The sequence below is a fragment of the Ambystoma mexicanum genome, chromosome 3q (genome assembly GCF_040938575.1).
Source record: "Ambystoma mexicanum isolate Mex_15411 chromosome 3q, UKY_AmexF1_1, whole genome shotgun sequence".
In the NCBI taxonomy this organism is placed as follows: domain Eukaryota; kingdom Metazoa; phylum Chordata; class Amphibia; order Caudata; family Ambystomatidae; genus Ambystoma; species Ambystoma mexicanum.
Genome location: NC_090926.1, coordinates 1,265,908,707 through 1,265,933,076, shown reverse-complemented (window position 1 = coordinate 1,265,933,076; position 24,370 = coordinate 1,265,908,707). Strand labels below are relative to the sequence as shown.

The following is a 24,370-nucleotide window of genomic DNA, read 5'->3' as shown; positions in this document are numbered from 1 at the left end:
ACAAACTTTGCCTAACAGTAAAGTCAATTTCACTTTACTATCTTGGGAACGTCAGTTCACACAAAAAAAGCTATTTAAACCTTATTGGAAATCTAAAGGATTTCTCTGTGACGAGGCACTGAATGTGCTGTGTGTGTGTCACCATACAAAAAGTAGATGCCTATGGAGTTTGTCAGACTCTAAAAACAAAGCAAACACATAATCCAGATCAGGTCAAAACACATGAGAGAGTGACAAAAAGGGCTCACTCACCCCAGGGTTAAAATTAAAAAGTCTTAAAGTCCAGCAAAAGAGCTGGGGGTCTCTAAGGTGGGAGGAATTGAGCACTAAAAGGAACATTCTCCCGAACAGTGAGCAAGACCTTTTGGTGTAATATACAATTACAGTTGCTTTTCAGATCACTGGAACACAGACTAAGGTAAGCAAGAACCCTTTACATTAATTTAGAATGCACCAGGCAGACCAAGGTCGGCTACACCGAAAGAACACCTTTCAATAATGGCACCCAGTTATTCTAGGCAGGTAAAACCTAATGCTGTAATATACTATTACAGTTGCTTTCCAGGTCAGTGCGACACAGACTTGGGTAAGCAATAACTTTCCAACTTATTTTAGGATGGCCCAATTCAGACAAAGTTAACTAAAACCATATAAACGAGGTACCAGCAACTTAAAGGTATGAATAAACCCAAGACTGTTGTAGTATCTGTATAAAGCAGACCAGGGAAAGCAAAACCCAGTGTTACACTTTTAAGAATGGCTCAATGTTATTCCAGGAAGGTAAAACCTACAGCAGACTTAGTTCAGACAGGCTATACAGCAGGTCGGGGGAAGCAAGACACAGTTGATGAACATGCACACTAATATTCTGAAAGAAATGGTGAAGAGAAGCCAACAGCATTTCTTTTGGGAAGAGGCACAACCAATTCACAGGTGAGTAAAATAACCTTAAATATACTTTTCAGATGGCAAAACATATTCAAGGTAAGTATTGTTTAATTATATAGCGCCAATACACATGAAAGTGTTTCAAAGCGCTGAAGGAGGGTGGGAACAAGGGTTAAAACAGTCGTTCAGAGCCCTTGAAATTCGAGACGATAATAGTCTGCACAGGCGGAGTAAGTGCGTAAAATACATTTAACATTTGAGACACAGCGAATGGGCCTGATGGCGATTCTGCAGTTTTACCAGTGCAAAAGGGGAGAAGAGACAGACTATCACTTGTGTATAGGCGCGTTACAAATGCCATATCATATCATACCTTCGGGCATGTTGCATTTGGCTCGTGCAAGAGCATGGATGGTAACGGAGGTGGGGGTTGACCGGGGAGTGTCAAAGTGCACCCAGTCGCTGGATACTGGGGTAAGTGCAGAGAGATCCACTCTCTTGGGTTATTTCTAAGTGCCGTGAAGGTGGGTGATGTAGGGCCCTGAGGTAAGTGCGAGAGAGGACTGGCGGGAGTTCCCAGGACCAGTGAGACGGAGGTACACCAGGCGGCCAGCCAGCAAGCTGTAGAGAAGAGGAGGGAGAGATGGAGTGAGTAGAGAGCAAGGTTAGCAGGGTAGAGGGAGAGCGAAGGAAGAAGAGAAGATGAAGGTCTCGAGGATTTTCCAGAACTTAAAAGATCAGCCTCAAGAAGGAGGGCGACGGGGTGGCTATTCCAGAGGGAGGCATCTGCTGAAGATAAAGATCTCCCTCCAAATCTCTGCTTGGAGGACCGTCTCACTCGCAGAAGGTTGGAGGTAGATGAGCGGAGGGCTTCTGAGTGACAGTATTTAGGTAGGCAGCGTTGCAGGTAGGTAGGTCTCAGGCTCCAGAAAGCCGTGTGGACAATGCAGGAGGTCTTGAACTTGATCCTTGCAGCCACGGGAAGCCAGTGAAGGGATTTCAGCGCTAGAGAGATGCAGTCCCTGGGCTTGAGGCCAAGGATAAGTCTTGCGGTTCTGTTCTTGATGAGTTGCAGAGGGCACAGGGCCGAAGAAGGTTGAGGAAGAGGATCTTGCAATAGTCCAGCCTAGAGAGAACTGGGGCTCTGGAGACAGTGAAAGTGAGATTTGGTAGAGTACCTAAGAGGATGTGTAGCCGATGTCCGAGGAGAAGAAGAGTAGAGTCGAAGATGACCCACGGGAGGCTAGCCAAAGTGAAAATGGAAAAGCAGGAGCAGGGATCCCAATGCGAACCTTCTCAGTCTTACTGGCGTTGAGGCAGGTCGTTTGCAGCACAACATGACTGAATAGCAGACAAGCAGTCAAATATGAGCAAAGAGGCGGCTGAAGGTAGCCTGAAGGATAGTTGCGTGTCATCTGCGTAACAAGTTAGAGGTGAAAGTGTCAGTCACACGTGCTAAGGCAGCTGTTGGGCAAGATTGTATGCAGTACCCTGTGGGAGACTGCACCAGCCTTGTCCCCTTGACAATAGCTAACCCAACCTTTGGTATAGGCCTGTACTACACAAATTGGTAGAGTGTCTGAGCAGCCAGGCTTATCTCCAGAGGGGTAAATGTGAGCTTTAGGGTTGCAATGTAGAGATTCACAGTGACAGGTATTCAAATAAACACTTAAACTCAAGATTTCTTGATTAAACAATTATTTATTAATTTAACAGTCAGTTGAATAATCCTTCCTTAGAAGGGAGCAAATATGTAACACAAACGTATACTTCAAAAATATACACTCTGTTTGAATAAATCAGTAGATACCCACTTGGGATGGCACACAGACACTTTCTACACCCTCAGGTGACTTAAATAACTTGGACACTCCAGACATTGATATATCACTGGCACATTTAGAGCAATACTGATTTTGGTGTCAAAAGGAAAAGTTTAGGGAATAAAACAATGGTTAACAAATGTTCTTAAGCAGGTAAGTACTTTTAAACCCCCCAATGCAATGAAAATGTACCTTTTCCCAGCTACACAAGTTATAGAATGTGACTTTTTGGAGGGTAGTTAAAGCACAAAGTCAGAGGTTAGAGTCTTTCAGGGAGCCAGGATAGCCAATGTAAACTGAGCAAAAGTCTAGGGAAGCTGAAGCACTTCTTGAAGGCAAGTAAAAAGTATTGCACAACGTTTTAGAAATCCTTTTAGGAAATTAACTCACTGTTGGGTCACAAGCTGGGAGGCTTGTGAAGGGTAAAGCTGCAAGCAACTCTGCAAAGGCAACCAAGGCAGATATCAACTGAGATCTAGAAAGGCTACACAACAAGCGGTAAGCGCCCCTTAGTTTACAGTTCCTTAGATCTGAAGAAATTGGTTCCAGCTGGCTTCTGTTCCAGTTAATAGTATGGCAGATCCTGTTGTTCCTGGGCCTCTGTTGTGGGGACAAGAGGGAGGATGTCTGGAGACTCCTGCACTACGATTCAAAGGTCGGCGGCAGCAATGGGCAAACTTCAGATCAGCTGTACTTTGCGTTTTTAGCTTCTCGCGAATAGCACCACTGCAGTTCTCAGACACCTTGTGGACTTTCCTCTCATCTGGGGTCCAGCAGTCAGTTGAGGTGGCTCAGGCTGGTCAGTCCTGCTTCCTGGGAGTCTGGAGGATCTTCCTGGAGCTCGGGTCTGACTTAAAGACAACACGCTTAATTCTGGTGTTCCTCTCCCCGGCAATCAGTTCCTGCAGCAGCAGCAATAGAAGTACAGCCAGCTCCGAGAGGATGTCCAGACGAGTTCGCTTTGGGGTCGATTGGTCCCACCAACCCAAGGGGAGAACTCGTCCTTCGCAGGGCTTCTCTAGTCGGGGCGAATTCGGAACTTCAGCACTGCAGCAGGGCTTCCCCTGGAAAACCAACGGTCCAGGAGTTGCAGCAGTCTCTTCCAAGTTCTTCTTCGGATTCTTTCATCCAGTGGTCAGCTCTGCCTTCCAAGCAAAAGACCTCGCCTTTTATGCAGGTTTCTCCCATTCATTTGCAGCCTAGCTGCCACTCACACAGCAGGGTGACAGCCAGCATTTCTGTAACCAAGGACACTAAGCAGAGGGAGCTTCGGAAACCTCCCTCGCTTCATGCCCTGCCAGACATGCTGGAGCCAGAGGTGGGCTTCACCAGTGAATGCCACCAAAGACAAAACAAAGGGACCAAACCTGGTTTGGCGCGCAGATTAAATCTCAAGAAGGACCTTGCCAACAAGAAATGGCAAAAAAATAAGACCGGGACCTTTTTGACAAAATGGGCACCGATGGGTGCTTTACTGCAGCTACAATTGCAGCCCGCGGTAGAAACACACAATGGTAGGAAAAAGTAAACTACTGCCACCAGCCATTAATCGTAGAAAGGGTAACATAAAAATGTTACATGAGAAACTAGACAAAGGGGATACGAAGTAACGCCTCCAGCACCCTATTGTAAGATAGTGTGTGCTGAGTCTAGAAAGTTACACATGTAAGTAAAGGCAATTTCACTCCACTGCTCTTGGAAACAGTAGGTTATCCAAGAGAAGGTATTTAAACCTGTTGGAAATCTAAGAGACTTCCCAGTGTCACTGCACTGAAGGTGCTGTGTGATACAATGTAAAAAGATGCCTATGGAGTTTGTCAGACTCCCAAACCAAAAGAAACGGTGTTCTGATTAAAGAATAAATACATGAGAGAGTGGGAAAAAAGTCTCACTCTCCAGGTCAGAAGTCCTAAAGTCCAGCAAAAAGAGCTGGGAGTCTCTAATGTAGAAGGGAATCAGCACATCCTGAGATTTCTCCCCAACACTATGTAACCCCCAGCACTCCACGTAGGGTGGTGTGTGCTGGACCCATAAAGTTAAGTAAGACAGGGGTCATCTCAATATTTTTGGCAACAGCAGTTCACCCAAGAAAATGTAGTTAAACATTAAGAGAAGTCCAAGGGACTTCTCAGTATCACTGCACAAAAGGTGCTGTGTGTCACAATGCAAAAGCAGATGCCTATCGAGTTTACCAGACTCCATAAAACCGTAACAAACAGAAAATCAAAGTCGGAAAACACATGAGTGAGTGAAAAAAAAAAAGTCCCTACTCACGAGTAAAAATTAAAAACCCAGAGTCCAGCAAAAGAGCTGGGGGTCTCGAAGGTTAAAGGGAATTGGCATAGAAATGAAAATTCTCCCCAACGCCTTAGAATTTTCTGGACGGGTTATTCTCTACTCTTCAGCCTGGAGGCATTTCACAGATTTGGCAGTTTAACATGCCTGGGAATCCCAGGTAAACTAGACGGCGAGGGCGGTGTGGATCCGTCTGATACCCGCGTGCAAGCCCCCGAACAGGAAGGCCGGTGGTTCCGCTACGGGGACGACACCCAGCGGCACTAACACGACCAAAGCACACCACACAGAACACACCTCCCATGGCCGAAAGATGACCTTTGCGCCGACCGAAAAGCCACAAACTGAGTGAAGGGGGAGGTTCTGAAAGTTCCCTGTCCTCTGGGCCATCGCGGTCCCCTCACGACAGGCTCCCGAAACAGACAGGCAAGTCAGTTTCTGACACTGTCTAAAGTCACAATGTCCTCGAACGCCGACGACCAGGTGTCGAAAGACACGTCGACCACCCCCTCGCATGCCAAAAAACGACCATCGAAGGACGCGTCGAAGGCCTCTGTGAAAACTACACTGAGCTCGAAGATGAGAGAGCTCATTAAGAACCACGTCCCAGACACGCTATTGTGAGTCAGACATCGAAGAACCATTTGTCTTCTAAAACACAGGGAGAGGGCTCTAGTTTGGGGACTACGACCCAGGGGGAGGGAACCATTTCAGGGGCTATGTTCCATAAAAGACCCCCTGCACCAGAATCAACACCCACCCCACATTCCCCCCAGTAATCCCAAGTTCATCACAATGCACAGCAGAAATGATTTATGATCATGAGACAGATGTCTTCCCTAGCTAATTTCTTTGATGACCACCCCAAGGTCTTGGTAAACCTACAGGGTGCCCCACACAGGGGGCCAGCTACTGCTCAAAGCGGGGCAGCAGTTACCCAGCCCCCCACCAACAGAGCCCACACAGACCCCACACAAGCTTCCACCTCGCATCAGGACCTGGGCAGCTTGCTTATTGCGACACCATGCAAGACTTCCAGGACACTGGAACTTACTGACCTGGAAGACCAAGGGGACATGGGTGATGCCAACCAATTTTACGATGACGACGAGGATGTCTAAATCAGTCACCAGAGCACGCAGACTCGCCAGTGGATAATCAAATACAGTATAATGACTTGCTCTAAAAGCGGCAGAACATTTTAAAATCGATACACAAGTGACATAGGTGGACAAGGACTTTGTTGAGGACATACTGGGTGATAAAAGGTCTGCTACCCAATTCATCCCTCTCATTCAGTACAGAGGTGCACCCAACTCTCTCTAATTACTCCAAATTTAACACATGCAGTTAAGCCGCGCATTGAGAGAGTTTTCCGTCCAGCTCCCTTAGATCGCCTTTACATGAGGGGACAATTGAAACCAGAGTCCTTACCTTAGTGGTAACAACTACTAGAAAGAGAGCAGGAACACCTCTAGCCTCTTCCGAAGCCCCTCCTGATAAAGATAGTAAAAAGATTTACACTTTTGGAAGAAAGGTAGCCTCTTCGACAGCTTTCCAGTCTAGAATCACTAATAACACCACCTTATTATCTAGTTACAACTGTCAGAAGTGGGATGAGATGGCCGAACAAATAGCTTCAGTCCCAGAGCCCCTGAAAACACAACTGCCACTCGCCATTGCAGAGGGTAAACAAATGGCAAACTGCATCCTGAAGTACAACTTGGATGTAGCAAACAATTGCAGGAAGAATAATAGCAGAGGGCACATTGATCAAATGCCACGCGTGGCTATGCCAGCCTGGCTTCAAGCTTGAGACTCCGGCTACCCTCCTTAATATGACCATAGAACCCAGCATGCTGTTTGGCAAAGCATTGGAAGAGGCTCTAAAGAGCGCGAAAGAAGAATACGACACACTAAAATCATCAGGACAAAGAGGAGGCTATAATGTTTGCTGTTTTAGAGGTTAAACTCTCAACGGTTTCCAGCCAGAGTCAAATCTCATCCTGGGGTTCATCACAGGGACAGTCCTTGCAACATGTGTTTCAAAAAGGCCAAAGAAGATCTCCAACCGCCAAGCAGTGACCACCCGCTACAGGTTCCCTCCCATGCTACTCGAGTAGGAGGCCGTATTTCATACTTTACCCACGTATGGGAGGGAATCACCTCGGACAAGTGGGTACCTTCAACCGTGGCGGGTAGTTATTGTATAAAACTGTTACATCAACCCACCAAGACAAAGGAACACCTCCAAGGAAGAACAACGTATCCTGTTAGAAGAGGTGACCGTGCTGCTCTAAAAGGATACCGTAGAAATCGTCCTGGCGAACCAGGTAAACAAGGGTATCTATTCAGTGTACTTCCTTGTGCCAAAAAAAAGACCTCCCAATGCACACTATCTTAGACCTGTGCCCTGCAAACGCCTATGTTCAGCCACAGAAATTCTGCATGACAACGCTACAGGGAGTAATCCCTCTGCTAAAGCAGGGGTATTAGATGGCAACCTTGGATATGAAAGATGCATACTTTCATATTTCAATGTTACCAGCGCAGAGGATTCTTGCGTTTAAAAAAAGTGAACCAGCACTACCAATTCTAGGTGCTACCCTTGGGCATAGCATCCGCTCCAAGTGTATTCACCAGGGTACTGGCGGTGGCGGTGAAGCATCTACGCAGGGAGTTGTTGGGGAGAATTCTCACTTCTGTGCTAATTCCCTTCAACCTTAGAGACCCACAGCTCTTTTGCTGGACTTCAGGACCTTTTAATTTTCACGCTCGAGAGAGTGAACCCTTTTTCTCACTCTAATGTATTTTGATCTGATTTGGATTATGTGTTTCCTTTGTTTTTGGCGTCTCACAAACTCCATAGACATCTACTTTTGTATGGTGACACACCACACCTTCAGTGCAGTGTCACAGAAAAATCCTTTACATTTCTCATAAGGTTTAAATACCTTTTCTTGTGGGAAGTATTGTTCCCAAGAATAGTGAAGTGAAATTGACTTTACTTAACTTTTCCCTCTGTAGATCCAGCTCACCATTCAACTGACTGTTAAATTAATAATTGTTTACTCACGAAACCTTGTGTGTAAGAGTTTATTTTAATACTTGTCACTGTGAATCTGTGTAACTCCCCTACAGCTCCCTTTGACCCCTCTTGAGATAAGCCTGGCTGCTCAATCACACTACCCACCTTGTGTAGTACATGCTGGGTAACTATTGCCAAGAGGACAAGACTGATGCAGTCTCTCACAGGGTACTGCATACAATCTTGCCCAACGCATGGGCTCGCTCGGAGCTCAGCCCTGCACCCTCATTAGTGGGTTGGACTGGGCCTTGTCCTGGTGTGCAGTGATAAAATCGCAGCAGAAATGTCGCCTGTACAAAAAATCGCAGCAAAAATGCTGTGGTTTGACCCGTTAAAGGTGTACCCCATTAGACCATTTAAGGGGAGCGGGGGTTGCAGGGTGTCCCCGCTCACCTTAAATGGTATAATTGGTACAGGGTTGTGGGGGTGTCCCCTGCATCCTTTACATGAATTGCGGCGGCAAAACCACTGCCTTTTTGCCACAATATTTTGTGTCCACGGCCATTTATGCCGCGATTGTAACACATGGAACCTGCCCTAGACTGGCTGGCTTCCAGAACCTTTGTGCAACTACACTTTTGGGTGATTGGAAGGCTGGTTTAGGCCACAGCCTATGAGTGAATTGGTTATCTAGGAGGGACCAGAACACTTTGTTAGAAAAACGTTTCTTTTTTAAGCTCTTCATCCATTGACATCAATTGCACCCCTCAAACTTTTGCTGATGTTGAGGTTAATGCAGCCTTTTCCCTTTCCTTGCTTTTCCTTTTCCTTTCCTTGATTAGCTCATCTGTTTTTGTGACACTTGTCAGCCCCCAAGTCTAGTGCAGGGAAACCTCCCTTTTCAAGATTCCTTGTTGATTTATGTTGCAGACATCACCTTACAGGGTAGTCTGGCTTGGCATACTTTGTTTCCTTTTAGTAACATTTCAGTTACTTTTATGCAGTCTCCAAGGCGGACTGGTACATGGGTATCGTTTTCTACCGTGATTTTGTTTTTTCTCGAGTGCACTGTTGCATTGTATAGCATAATGCCATTTCGTGTAACAAACTCAAAATGGCCGCGTATTGTTGCCCAGCCCTTTTGCAATCTTGTCCTATGGCTGCCTTCCTACTGTCTCAGATAAGGATATGCCATATATGGCAAAACCTTTACTGAGCAAAGTTTCCCGGGAAAAGCAGTGGTGTGAGTATATTGCCAGGTGAGGGGCTGGGACTACCTAGTCCCAATACACATTAAGACAAGCCCAGTAGTATGCCTGTTTTAATTGTAATTGTTTATTTATAAAACACTTATACACAGGGAAGTGCTTCAAAGTGGAAAGGGAGCAAGGGATTAAAGTAGTCATTCTTGGACCTTGATTCCGAATGATCTACCATTAACTAGCAAACTAGGCCCAAGGCATATCTACTAGTCTAAATGTGTGATAGAGGGAGGGACGAAATGGGGGGGGGCAGGGGTGACCGGGGGGGATGGAAAGGAACTTGCAGTGCAGTGCTATACAGTACACTACACTACAGTACTGGGCCAGGCAGGGGAGACAGAGGGAAGATGGGCAGATGTAGGGCAAGGGACTGTCTGATTGGACAGCCCTTGCCAGTATGAATAACGCATATCCTTACCGTTGGTGAGCTGGGGGCACCCGTGGCTCGAATTTGGGACAAAAGGTGTCCGATAGCCATAGCCAAGATCCCTACCAAGAGTTGATGGTCGCTGACGACTACTGGATGATTATTGAACAGTTCCAGCATTCCCTCCAGCCAAGTCCTGGTGATGCCCTGTCTCTGGATCGAGCGCCTCGAGCCCTTTGTCAATGCTCCGACCATTAAACTGATGGGACCAACCAGTCTAGAGCCCCTGCTCGAAGATCCTGCCCCAAGAAGCCTCTGGATGTGTGTTCCCGAACCATCACCTGGGCTAACAAGCTTCATCCAGGGCATCTTCGATGCATCTTCCCTGTTAGGTTTTGGCCTGGCACTTCGCAGCTCACTAACTTGTGGCCCAAAACCATCCTCCTGCAGTTGCTGAGATCTTCTATGAATCGGGGGCCTTGTTGGAGCAGTGCATTTGTTTTCTCCACATGAGTCGCCTGTGGCCCCTGATCTCTGTTCTTCACTGCTGGCTGTGTCCATTGTGTCATGGGGTGTCACCTGTCACCGTGGGACCTGTGGGTGGTATTCACCTCGAGGTGCCTAGATCATCCAGCTGCAAAGCATCAAGAACAGTTTCATCGGTGTGATGAGCAACTGCCTAGCTAGACCCAAAAACGACCACTGCATCTGCGGCCCCTAGACCCTCTACAATGGAACTAATGATCAAGGCAAGTGGCTCCAGCTGTGATTTATTTATTATTATTATTTTAATTTTTTACTCTTTTTTGTGATACTTTTCTCGTTCACTTTTGCATTTACCATGAATGGCTACTAAAAGGGGCTAATACCCTAAAGTGGGCATTCCGCAACATGTTTGCTCGTTCTTTGCCTTACACAGTCAAAATTCTCTGGCACCCAAGTCTGTGATGATGGATGCGATGGCCAGTGGTTGCCCAGCGTGTTTGAATATTGCAGATTCTTACCACTGGTAGACTTGGGCTTGCCCCCGTCTGAATCTTGGAGAAAAGGAGGGCTCCTGCAACTATTTAACAGATCATTGTTGGAACCAAGACTTCTAAGAAGAGCAGCCCGCTGATGACCCGAGGACAACGCCTGCAGCCGACGAGCCCTGCTCCTCTGCCCGATATCAGAACACCCTTGTTGGTGTTTCCAACCTTGGACTAGTGGGAACAACCAGTCGCGACCCCTGTTCAAGGATCTGTGTCTTGGAAGCCTTCTGAGTGTTCCTGGACCCCACCCCAGGGACTAACGAGCTCCCTTCTTGGCTGCATCACTGCAGACATCGTTCCGAGCAGAGCCCTGGGACTTTCCAGATCTTCAGCTTATGCACGGAATCTGCTGTCCTCGTAATGTCAGCCGTCTCGACACAATGGAATCTGTAATGGGGCTGCTTCTGTATTCACCGGTGGGTGATCGCCTGTTGCATTCTACTTGAAGCCGACTGGAACTGTCTGGGGAGCACCGTGACCAGTTACCAACCCTATGGGTCCCCTCACCCGAACCAAGCGCAGAAGATTGTGGCCCCAGCGAATTCCAGTAGACCTGCAGTGTCACCTGGAGGAATCGGAGTCAAGGGGGGTGGTGGGGTAAGTTAACATACCTGTTCCTGTCCTTCATAGGGTAACATTGTATCTACCTGGTTGTATGTATGCCTGCTCTGGCAGACCTAGACTGGAGTTTTCAATTTTTTTCTTATTTTTTTTTCTTCTGAAATGTCCTCCCGTTTGCTTCTTTCCTGAAGCAGATTTGAGAATGTTTGTGTTTTCATTGAGGGATGAAGTTCATTTCAGATCCCTAGACTACAGTTTTGTTCTGAATCCTCTACCACTACATGCATTACTTTATATGGGGGTTAACTGGATATAAAGTCAGCTGGCCTCTGGTCTGCCTCGTGACCACCATGAAGCGCAGGTTGTGTAGTTGCCTTTATCTGTAACGTCTTGTCTTTTTAGGAGAAGAATAACCCTGTCAAGAGGGAGCGGTTATCTGAGACCAGTCCGGCTTACTTCATTCTCAGCACTGAGCCCAGGTAGGTTGATGCATGCATTTATGAGCCTTTCAGCAGCAGTGGGGTAGACCAGAAAGCTGTATGCCTGAAGCAAGGCTGCTCTGTCGTCTCACTCTAAGATCGCTCTGCAGGGTAAAAATCTGCTGCACAATGAGTGTGTAACCTGTAGGTCACGGATTTCAATCCTGTTGGCATGCTTCAGGGGACTGGACACTGGCAGCAGAAATGTGTACGCACGTGAGAATTTTAGTATTCGCACACTGGGATAATGCAGCTACCACAGAAGAAAGTGTGTAATCTGCAGTTCACAGTTTGAAATTCTGGTGGGGAGGACTCCAACTTTAGGGCGCTATGGTGAGAACTCTTGGGCTGGTTGCTTTCATTGTTCTGGGCTTTGCAAAGATTTACGACTGTAGTAGCAACTTTCTTTGTAAAAATCTGGTGTACAAGGCAATATGGTGCATAGCTTTGAGGCTATACTGAACAAGCAAAGGTTGTGATTTTAGAAGGCAGGCCAAGCTGAAAAGTATGGCACATGGCAATCTTTCCATTGAGCAAATGGTTTGCACGGTGTTGATGCCATCTATTTTATCTTGATAAAGGATTTTCTCTGTCACCAAAAAATGCACTTTTCTCCGAGTAGGGAACTGCACTCGCATAAAGTGGCGTTTTGTGCATTCTAGATATCTATTTACAGTTTATGCTCCGGCTGTTGGCATGCTTTAATGACCCTTTGACCATGATAGATTGCAGGCATCCTTTGATGTGAGGGACGATGCCAACCCGAAATCTCGGAAACAGGGCCTCAAGCGCTTCCAGGAGAACCCAGAGGCCAACTGGGGACCCAGAGCACGAGCCAGGATTGGGTAAGAGCAGGATAAGTGTGAAGGGCCTGGTGTATTCTGTGTGCCCCATGACCCTCTTTATTACACCTTCCCTCTGTTGATGTAAATGTTTGTGGTCTATGGGTTACGGTTCGGTACAGTACAGAGAGATGGCCTGCTTTGTTGATTCCAGGTCTAGTTTGGTTGCATCTCTTCCTGGACCTTCGATGTCAATTTGCCTCCCTTCTCACCTGGCGTTTGCCATACTATGTTACATACCTGTAAAATTGTTTGTTCTAGCTTGTGTGCCATTTAATTAACGCACTTTGCACACCCACCCCATTGTTGTAAAATGAGAAACATTGCCACTACAACTTGTTTATTCCTAGTAGTTCCCGAGCCCCATCAGACATTCCTTTAAGGATTTCGATGCCAAGAAGAGAATCCATCACATTAAAAAACTGATAAAACTTGAAACTGTTTAAACAAAGTAAATGACGGGGGTATGATTGAAAAAGGCAGGTTGACATGTCTTTCATTAACATCTTCTCTATAAGGCATAGAAATAGGAGCTATACAAAAAAAGCCTAAGATTTTGTGTCTATAGTATGTGCTGCAGTGGAGTGTTACAAGTTTGTGAGGTGGAAAAAAAGACTGACCTGAAGCGAGCTGGACGTCGTGGGGTAGGATTGCCCTCTTGCATTCTTAGAATACTTCTGTTATATTATTTTCTGCTTGTTCCTCCTGGCTTTTTATTTGGCCCCCAACTGTCACTGGCTGTGGACTCCTTTTGTTGTGCAAGTATCTAGTTGGTGCTGTTCTAAAAACGGCGGCCTACTGCATGACCCCCCTCAATGTTTATGCAGCGGTGGCTGGAGGTTTGTTTTTAGGTGGGTCAATGATGCACCTGCTCCTTTTTCAGGGGAGGAATTGCAACATCTCTGGAGGAAAAGAGGAAACTGCATCAAAACAAGAGGAAAGACCATGGAGACGGAGACACCCGGCTGAAGAACATACCATGCAAGAAATTCAAACCGGTAACGCCAAACAGGAGACTGGGGAGCAAGGCTACTTTTTCAACCACTGATGTGCAAAAGCCCTGCATATACCGAGTTCATGATGGTGACCAGGATCAATAGCCAGGCCAAGATGGAAATGCAGTTACACTAAGTTTCATTATTGCTCAAATAAAATGCAGGGTGACCAAAACAACGAACTGGGCACTATGCATGTAAATTAAGACAACTGAGTGGGTCTTCTTGTGTCCCATGGTCTCTCCGGCTCAACCCACGGAAGAACACAAGCCCTGGTTTAAAGGGACTCCGACACTTTGTTCCCTTTCTGCTCCGGGCGTTTCACTGTACTCTCACCTCAGACTTAGGGTTTCCCACCCCAATCTTCTAGGGTCTTCTCAGGATCTTCTCTATCCATTCTCTCTTGCCTGCTTCCTGAGGATTGGAGAGGGGGGGTGAAAAGTGAAAAAGAATTACTCTGCGGCATCTGATCCGACCCACGTAAAAGGGATGGAACCGATGCCACAGGGTCAGTAGAAGGAAGCGGATGTGCAAAAGGTAAGTCGGGGGATGTATTGGGGGTTGGAGGGGTACAGATTTGCGGAGTTTAGCCACAGCAAAATTGGTTTTGTGGTGAAATGGACTACAGTCAATTCCACCACAAACAATTCTTCCACGGCCAAATCACACAGATCCGATTTTCCCCCAGCACTTTTTGTTGGACCTATGGCTTTTTGGTCTGTTTCTGAGTGAGTGTGAACCTTTTTCCACACTCACCCATTCTTGTATCCTATCTTTTGGGGATACTTTGTATTTCTTTTTATACATTATTTTTGGAGTTCTACTTTCTTCCAAGTTTTATGGCATTTGTCTTATGACCCAGAGTTTGAATGGTGCATGGGGGCCGATTGGTATAATGGCATGGATCCTGAGGCAGAAGACAAACTGGCCCATGGAATAGCACAACCTACAAGGAGGAAGCGGAGAGATGTCGGCAGTCACTTCCAAATTATCAGAGATGCCCTCTGAGTAATCCCTGCTGTCTGACCCCTTCTTCCAAGCATCAGGAGAACTCTGAAGAGGAATACTCTCTCATTTATACAAGTGGTACCGATCAGTCTTCAGACGACCTGCATTTTGAGCCATCCTATGACAAGCTGTGTCCTTTAGATGCTGCAAACCGCCAACACCCTGGGACCACTGTGCGTTGTATGGTCTTCCGAAGATTGAATCCTTCCAAAACTGACCGGGTGTTTCTTCACGGATGTCTTGAAAAGGGCACCAAAATCACAAAGCCCCCAAGAATCCTTTGTGTGTAGCCTCTTCACTCAACTGCTGCTGCAAGATCACTTGTTGTGTCACTTATGTTGTCTGCTGACTGAGAATCTGAAGTCTGGCTCTACTGGTGCTGCTGCATGGTGAGGGCATTGTGATGCATCCGCTTCTTCACTCCTAAGGTACTGTGAGACTTCTTGTATAAGTTGCCTAGAGTTGCTTTGCTGCTACTGTGTTGCTGGAGTGCTGATTTGTGTGTTTGGGAGTTTACCTATATACGTTCCCCCAGGCCTAACGCCTGTGAGTCTACAGGGAGCCTTCTCCGAAGTCCCTGACCCTTTTTCCCCAAATAAGTGTATTTACTTGGAATAAGAACCCCAAAGGTTGTAGCAGGTGCTTCTCCTATTTCAAAGTATGTGCTTAATCTAAATTCACATTGTCAAGATAGCCACAAGGAAAGACTGTATTCTAGCTACTGTTTAACCATTACTGCAGAAGGGATAGAAAGGTATAAATCAAACTCCCCTTCTGGAAGAAGTTATCCAGAGGGAGATGTGCATAGTTTTTAAAGTGAATGTTCTATTCCTTGAAAGCTGCATTTTGATACCAAGAAAAACGCTTTAAGTTGTTCTAAAAATGAGTTACCTTTGAAGCACTTTTCTCTTTTGATATTGAAGAAGTAGACGGGCAGGCGAGTATACCCGTAGGGCAAGATGTGATTGCCCAGAAGAAACCTGTTGAAAGGATAAGCCACGTAGTGTAGAAGGTGCAAGTGCAGAAGAGTGGTACTAACAGAGAATAACATTTTGAGTTGTGACTGTTGCATAAGAGTTGTGAAAGCTGGCTGAAGTAAAGTTACAATTCTCTGTGCAGTTAAAGTTGTGGTAAACTATCCTGATCATATAACTTGTCGCTACTACAAAGGTGAAACAATTCTTATTCCAGGATGAGTTAGAATCTATTACTTTCACAAGAATTGTGGTGCACCATCCTGACCAAATAGCCTATGCCTTTTTCATGGTACTTTATTGAAGCGAAAGAACTATGCGAATTTGAGTACACAAATTTAAGAACTATACTGGCACTTTGTGTTGGCCCGGATTTCCTTATGTTTTGTTTCATTGGAGAAAACCCTTGTTAGGGAAGTACGCCCAGACACCGACAGGAGACCTTGATCAGACTGTCAATCAGGTTGTATGTTAATTGTCGTTGGTTTGAATTGGCATATATTTCAATTTTTCTTTAATTGTTGGGCAAGTGTGAGGGTTAGATATTCCTTGGTTAGAGTGTTACCCTTAGTTCATTATGGGCAGGGCTATCCTCATTAGGGTAGAGATGGTGAGGCGTCTGTTGAACCTGTTTTATTCAATAAAATTGGAAAATATCTATAAAGTTGTCTGCCTCACATTTCTGACCCCCCACAGAAGGCCTCCTAAAATCTGTCCCCTAGGCGATATTCTAGAAATTCATGTCGGGGCCTATGTGGTGGCCAGTGGCTATGCATGGTTGGGTAGCCACTGGTCATTTGAATGGTGCAGATTCTTACCATTGGTGAACCTGGGCCCGCTTCCAGTCCAGATCTTGGATAAAGTGAGCGCTCCTGCAGCCATTCTCCAGATTACCGTTGGAGCCAAGTCCTGTACAAAGAAGAGCAGCCAGTTCACTGAGAACAACCCCTGCAGTTTATAAGCACCAACTCAAGTGAAGCCCTGCTCCTCTGACCGATCTCAAGAAGACAGGGATCGGTGCTTCGAACCCCGGACCAGTGGGAACAACCAGTCTCGACACCCTCCTCAAGGATCCCTGCCTTTTGAGCCTTGAAAGTGTCCCTGGACCAACCAGTGAACTGACGAGCTTTTTCCTAGGCTACCTTGCTGCAGAAGTCTGTTCAAAATGCATCCTTGGAACTTGGAGGATCTTCAACTGTTAGGGGAGTTTTCCTAAAGTCCACTTGAGGCAAGACAGGTCACCACCTCTTAGTAGAAGTCTGTACTACAAAAGGATCTTGGCAGAGCAGCCAGGTTTATTGTAGGATGAAGATGTGGGCTGCAGGTAAGTACACTGAACCAGTGAATACAATAGTCCAAAGAAACACTTCCACATAAAAGGTTATATTAAAATATATATTTATTATATTTACACAAGGAAGGTGGATAAATACTTAGTTCATTTAACCAACACACATAGGAATACTTAATACTTTTCAAAGGCCATTGCTTCAATGGTAGTTCGCAGTAAAATAGTTTGACATCAATGACGCTTCTACCCTATTACCGTTACTACAGCGTACTTGCGTTAAGGCGGATATATAGTCAAGTGTATTTAGTTAGCTAAACCACATGAGATAAAGGGCCTCATTACGAGTCCGGCGGCAACCAGCCGTTTTTTCGGCTCGGTTACCGCCGGACTCGTATTACCATTCCGCCTCCGTGACTCCCGGAATTACCAGGGCATTACGACCCTGGTGTCCCGAGAATTCCGGAGGCGGAATTCGGTAAATCCCCATTCCCATTGAGTCCAATAGGACTCAATGGGGAAGTGGAAACACCAGCACCATCTCGTGATGGTGCTGGTGTTTCTACGTCCGCCTGTGGGCGGTGTTAAACCCGCCAGGTCAGACCTGGCGGGACCACCGACTCCCGCCTGCAGGACTCGAGATCGGGCGGTCCGGAATTAACAGTGGCAGCGGGTTTACCGCCACTGTTATTTCCGGACCGCCCGACCCGTAATGAGGCCCAAAGTCTTTTAGGAAGGAAAAAGGTTGGTTAATCACACAGCAGCAGAGCGAATAATTTTAGAGACACTTTTCGGACAAACTAACACTTTAAAAGTCCAATCCCCAACTATACGAAAGAGTCGGTGTAGGAGTGGATCCAAAGTCTTCAGAAGTATTAGAACAGCAAAGGTTCCTCAAGATACTTCCAGTCTCTAGGAAAACTTACTTGCCAATATTACACAATGAGGGAGACCCTGTAAAAGGTCTCACTAAAGGGACACAGGCTGGTTAGCTTGGGTCAGAGGTAGAGCGGGCACCCTGGACACCTTCACGCACTCAAGTTACTATGGAGAGACTTCTCAGTTCAAGGCAAGTTATACCTTTTACCCCAGAGTACCTTAGGTTAGAAGAAATGCTTGTAGCTGGATTCTCCTCAATGCAGCAGTGATGGACCAAGTCTCCGAATTCCTTGGTCTGGTGATGAAAGGAAGTGCTCTGATTGGGATGTCTCAGCAGCAGTTTCCAGAGAGGACCCTTGGCACAGAATTCTTCAGGCTTCTTGGTTGATTTACGGTTTTGGCACCTTTTTCTCAGCACCAACAAAGGGCGGTATTCGCCCGCTTCTGAAGTCCTGCACTCTGGTGAGCGGACTTGGATGAGTCGGATTGTGCCTCTGGAAGTTCAACTGTAGCTCACCAAAGTTCTGGATGGATTTGGCCTTGCAAAGACGTTGCACTGCAGTGGGTCGGAGGTCTCCTGATATTCGTGGTGTGCAGCTCTGCAGAGGCACAGCACCTCGGGAGATGGCTCGATTTCTAGTTAGTCTCAGGGTTGTTTGGTCCCACCAGCCAAAGGGAAGGAGTTGTCCTATTTATGGCTCCTTCGTCGAGTAGAAAAGGGGGTCAGGACAGCAGTGGTCCCTCCATGGTGCATGGAAAGGTCTGCAGGCGTCTCTGGTAGTCTTCAGCTTCGATTACTTCAGTCCCAGTGGTCGACCTTGACACTTACCTCAGGAACCTCACCTTTTTATTCAGTATTCCCACACACTCCTCTGTAAACCTTCTCAGCATTTTACAGAGAGGGGTGGGTAATGGTCCAATCAGGACAGCCAGCCCCCCAGTTGGAACTGCTTCCATTCCAGCACTCCAGCAGACAAAGAGCAGGGGAGCGAATAGCTCCGCCCCCACTTCCTGCCTGCCTAGACATACTGCAGCCTAGGCAGGGACACCCAAGGGTTCCCGCTGAAAGCAAAACAGACACACAGACCTCCCCCACCTCCTCCCCATCCCCCCACCCATAGGAAGGTAGAAGAAGGGCTAACAAAGAAAAGCCATGATCGAAATGGCGTAAAAAGATAGGAGCCACCATGTTAGGACATAGGTTGACCCTATTGTGCACACCCAAGACTGTAAATATAATCTGCGGTAAACATAATAGCACAATAGTCCTGTCCACTGCCACCAGCCAGAACTAGGTGATTGTCTATGTGACTAAAACGTCCCAGGGGCAGAGAGAAGGCGGATACTAGGTATCCCCTTAACACTCCACATAAGGTGCTGTGTGCTCATCTCTCATAGTATAAAGGTTTAGGAAGAATACAAAGTATCTCTCTAGCCTTAAGAACTGTAGTTACTCGAGGATAGTAAAAGAATCTCAGAGGAGGACCCAAGGGGTTCCCCAGCAACACTGCCCATGGAGTGCTGTGTGCTGCAAAGGTAAAACACTGATGCCTTTAAAGAGATGGAGGAAAGCAGACTCCAAAAGAAAGTTAAAACACAGAGTTCCTAAAGCCAGAGCGAATGACAACCTTCTGTTGGGACGTTCTATAGGCTGAGAGTGCAGCTAAGTAAACGTTCAGGGAATTAAAAAACAGACGAGTCGAATAAGTGAGTCAGGTATAATACAATACGAGTAGGAGAGCGGTCAGTGGGATTGATGCTCTTGGACTTGCACCAGGTGATGAAGCGTTTCCATTTATTTGAGTAGCAATGTCTGGTGTTAGGTTTTCTTGCTTCTCTAAGTATATCCATGCATCTCTGAGGAAGTTGGAGATGCCCCAACTCTATGATCTCAGACACCAGCACGCTAAATTGAGTCTGCAGGCATGGATCAAGTGTTTCCCCCTTGTCCTGAGATAGAATGTTGTATGAGCAAGGTAGTTTTATCGGAGGAGAGAGACCTCGCCATCAGATGGGAGACCCAGGGTTTGCGTGCCCACATTGGGGCCACCAATATAACGGTGACTGGTTCCTGGTGCATCTTGTTGAATAGGAGAGTCGGTGGGGGGTGGAGGAGGGGGGTTGGCGAAGCGTAAACAAATTTCCCTGACCATGTTATCCAGACCCCTTGGATCGGTTCTGAGGATACCTGGAGGTGTAATCTAGGCATTGTGAGTTCTCCAGAGTTGCAAACAAGTCGCTCTCCGGGAAGCCCCATTCTGCAAAAAAGTTGGAGATGTCTTCATGTAGTCGCCATTCATACAAGGGCAATGGGAAGTCTCTACTGAGCACGTCTGCCAGAAGATTGAGTTCCCCTGGAACATGTTGAGACAATAGAAACATCTTATGTTTGAGAGCCCATTTCTAAATGTTCTGTGACAGTTTGAACAGCCCTGGAGATTGAGTGACCCCTTGTTTGTACAGGTAGTACATGGCCGTGGTGCTGTCCGTGAGGATCAGTACTGTTGTTCCCTGTTACTTTGTCTGAAAGGCCTTCAGTGCTTTGAATACCGTTAACCCTCAACAGGTTTGTGGTCGGATGCTACTGCTGGGGACCAAAATCTGTGCACCATCTGTTGAAGGAGGTGAGCCCCCCACCCCATGAGAGATGCGTCCATCATGTGAGTGGCTTCCACTGCGTGGGTGGTGAAGGTTTTCCCCTTCAAGAGTTTTTCCCTCGACCACCACTGCAGAGAGAGAATGCGGGATGCTGGGACAACCACTAGATCGTCCCATTGTCCGCTGGCCTGACACCACTGACTGTTGAGCCACTCTTACATGGGGCGCATGCCCAAACGTGCATGAATAACCAAGTAAATGCAGGATGCCATCATCCCTAACCGTCGCATGGCCTTGCGTACTGTCGCCTCCCGACTGGCTACATACTGGGGGATCTGAAACAGCATGTTTTGAACCCTCTCGTTGTAGGGGAAGACGAGGCCGTCTTCTGTCCGAATTAGAGCCCCCAGAAACTGCTTGACTTGGCTGGGTCGAGGCTGGATTTCTTCTCGTTGATGGAGAATCCCAGACTGAATAAGAGGTCTATCGTCTTGAGTGTTTGACGGGCATGTTCCGTAGGCGTCCCTTGTTAGGAACCAGTCGTCGAGGTAAGGATAAACTGGGATGGATTGCCTGTGCAGGTGAGCTGCTGCAACTGCCAGTACCTTTGTAAATACCATTGGGGCTGAGGCAATGCCGAAGGGAAGGACCTTGAACTGACAGTGTTTGGCCTCTAGCATGAACCTTAGTTATTTCCTGTGTGCCGGCAAAATTGAAATATGAAAGTATGCATCTTTCATGTCCAATGTTTCCATGTAATCCTCCTGCATTAGTAGAGGAATGACTTCTTGCAGCGTTACCATATAAAACTTTTGGGGTTTGACAAATTCGTTTGCTGGACGCAAGTCTAGCACAGGGCGCATGGTGAGATCCTTTTTGGGTAGAAGGAAGTACACTGAATAAATACCCTTGTTTACCTGTAGAACAGGGACAACTTCGATTGCACCCTTTTCCTGCAGGATCTCGATCTCTTGCAGCAGAAGCTTCAGGTGTTCTGGTGTTGGACGCCTGGACTTTTATTTATTTTTAATGCGCTCACACAGCCTCGGGGCATTGTGGCACTGTTACAGAATTGTTTATTGTCGTCTTAGTTGAATATTTATAACGCGCTTAAATACACAGAGGTTTCTAAGCGCGGACCCTGGGATCGAACCTGTGTTGCTTCGTGTTGTCTTGCTTCCAAGGTAAGCATGTTGCCACTGAGCTATCCTCCTCAGACTTTGGTGGTCTGAATCGAGTTGGCCAGCTGAACTCGATACAATAACTGTGGGTGACTGTCTTGAGCACCCACTGGTCTTTGGTAATACCCTCCCAATCATGTAGGAATGCTGTTCAATGTCCCCCGACTGGGGAGGCATGGAAGGGGACCCGAATTTGAGAGACATTTCTGACTGGAGAGCGAGGAGCCTCTGCAGGTGGCATTGCGACTCGTTCCTTTCCCACAGTGTTGTCCTCTGGGTGGATATGGATGAGAGGCAGCAGGCCCCTGTACTGAGGACCAATTGTTAGCCATGCTATATTGGTTATGTGGGGGACGAGAATAGGACTCTTCCGCGAAAGGAGCTGCGAGAACTCCAGTTCCCTCCCTCCCCCGTCCCTCTGAATCAGATCACTCAAAGGCCCTTTCAAAAAAGATTTCAAAGTCTCATGTTCTTTCTTGGCGGTTTCCAGCACCTCATCAACAGCTTGCCAAATAGGTTGGAGTCTTCCACCGGTTTGTTGATTAGCAAAGCTTGTGTCTCCAGTTTGAACCCCGAGTTCTTTAACCAGGCGTGAAGTTTCAAAAGGGTACCCTGGGCTAAGGTTCTTCATGCTGTCTCAGCAGCATCGAAGGTGTTTTTGAGGATGTTACGGTTTACTTGCTTACCCTCTGACACAATTGTAAGCAGGTGAGAACGCACTGGTTCGGGGACCTCCTGCAGGCCCTCCTGCAGCAGGTTCCATTGGACATTGGAATAGCTGGCCAACAGCGTGGTATTGTTGGCTATCCGGGTGGAATATGCTGCTGCAGTAGTGATTCTGTTCCCAAGAGCATACCATTTTTAACATTCCTTGTCCTGCGGCGCCTCGCCTGTGGACAAGGGGACTGCTGCCCTTTTCCTTGTCGCTGTGACCACAAGAGAATCAGGGGTGGCGTGACCTCTAATAAAGAGGGGGTCAGAAGGGGAGGGGCTAAAGTTTTTAACCTGTGGGTTTACAGCCGTAGTTTGTGAAGGAGTTAATAAGGAAGGGGCAATGCGCCTTTTGACTGAATTAAGTAAAGGGATAGCCGGGCTGGCAGGAGGCTTTTCCTTTAAAATGTCCTCTACGAAATCTGAATCTAGCACCACCTCTTGTGTGGCTATCTGGAAGTGTTTGGTTGCTTTTTTCAGAATAGCGTTAAACTCAATCTTGTCATCTACAGGAGATGCCTGACGCCTAGGTAGGGAGGATGGGGGTCCATGCATAAGGCATCAGGATCTGGGGTATGGGTAGGAGACAGCCAAGGCAGGTTATCCACCGGCTTGTTCATCCCCCTAATCCGGGGTCTGATCAGTGGAATCCTCAAAGGGTCATCTTCCTGTGAATAAGGGTCAAGAGGAATTTCTTCTTGATCTGTAAGGTGAAAGACCTCCTCATCAAGTGGGCAAGAGGTTCTTTGGAATTTGGCCACTGTGGAATAAGGGTCTTCTTCACTAGCTCTTGTGAAATTTCTCAGAAAAGTAAAAAAAATGTAGCCAGTCTGTCCATACACCCTTCACATTTCTCCCTGGTCCATGGAGATGAGCCAGAGGGGGAAAGGGCTCCTCTTAGGAATCCCCTTGCCTAGAATGCTGAGATATGTCAAGGAGAGTCTTAGATAGGGACTGGGGACCCTCCAAATAATCCTCCCGGCCTTCTGGGCATTTCGACGTCTTTCGACATGTCTTTACTTTAGACTTGTCTTTTTGTTTACTGGCTGCCGAAAACGATCTTAGCTAGACTTTGGCTGATGTTCGTCATTACCGGGAGGGGTTTAGGCTGTTTAGACAGTTGTGCCGTAGATTTCGACGCAACCGGGGCTTTATGCCTCAGGGCGCTCTTAGGAGGCATCTCAACTGTCTTGTGGCTTTTGGTGCTGGCGCCCTTGCTTGCAGAATGCCCTGACGCATGCCGCCAACATGGTTGTGGGGAGGGCTGCCGATCATGCGTATAGGCGTGTGCTGTCGAACTGTATGTACCCGTTGGCGCCTTGGACCGCTTCGACTGATCCGTCAAGGCGGTACCAGGGATTGTGTGCTTTGTCCTATGAGTAGCGGGTGCGTCCCTGTCGGTGGGGTGTACATCCCCCATAGCAGGACTATCGTCATGCCTGGTGGGGCCAGGGACGGATGTCGTGGAGCCTGAGCGCTCTGATGAGGTCAATGGCATTCGGATCGGAGCCACGGCCGTCGCTTAGATTGTCAACGCTTTCGGCGGCTGTGGCAGTGGGGGAGCTACCCTCGGCCTGTAACATGGCTTAGGCCGCCCACCATTTCACTCAACGCTCCTTGATAGTCTTGACGCAGGAGCTGACAATCGCGATAGGACACTTTGTCGTGATTGAGAGGGAGACACTTCTTGCACAGCCGGTGCTTGTCTTTCCAAGGGTATTTTCACTTACAAGAAGGGCAAATTTAAATGATGTCCTGTCCGTAGCTCAGGTGTATTAAAGCGACAGCAAAACCAAAAGGGCAAAGAAAGGGGAGAAGGAAAGACATTCTTGAAAAGAATAGAAACCCAAAGACACCACTCTCTCTACTGTATTGGCCTGTCAGCAGCCCTGGCCAAGTGGTCGACGGCGTTGATCGGAGCACCAGCCGTGGAAGTCTGTTCTTTTGCTGTCTTTGGCGGTGGTAATTAATAGTCAAAGACGGGACGAATAACATATAAATGACCAGAGGTCAGGAAGTATAACAATTTTGCAGACGCGTGAAGGATTTGTGGGTACAATACACGTCACGTTAGGCATAGTGCTACAGGTACACCCATGTAAACGTTCCCTTTCAAACCTCGAAAGACAAGATGTAATACTCTGCGGTTACCAATAGATG

The 24,370-nt window shown here is 47.2% G+C and overlaps 1 protein-coding gene across 1 annotated transcript in view; it reads left to right on the top strand.

Moving 5' to 3' along the window:
* TRMT1 (tRNA methyltransferase 1) overlaps positions 1-24,370 on the top strand; it is a 298,762-nt gene that overhangs the window by 233,606 nt on the left and 40,786 nt on the right. The window contains exons 13-15 of the mRNA XM_069604303.1: positions 11,658-11,734; positions 12,460-12,579; positions 13,460-13,574. Of these exons, the coding sequence (XP_069460404.1) occupies positions 11,658-11,734; positions 12,460-12,579; positions 13,460-13,574 (312 nt within the window). The remainder of the gene's footprint in view (positions 1-11,657; positions 11,735-12,459; positions 12,580-13,459; positions 13,575-24,370) is intronic.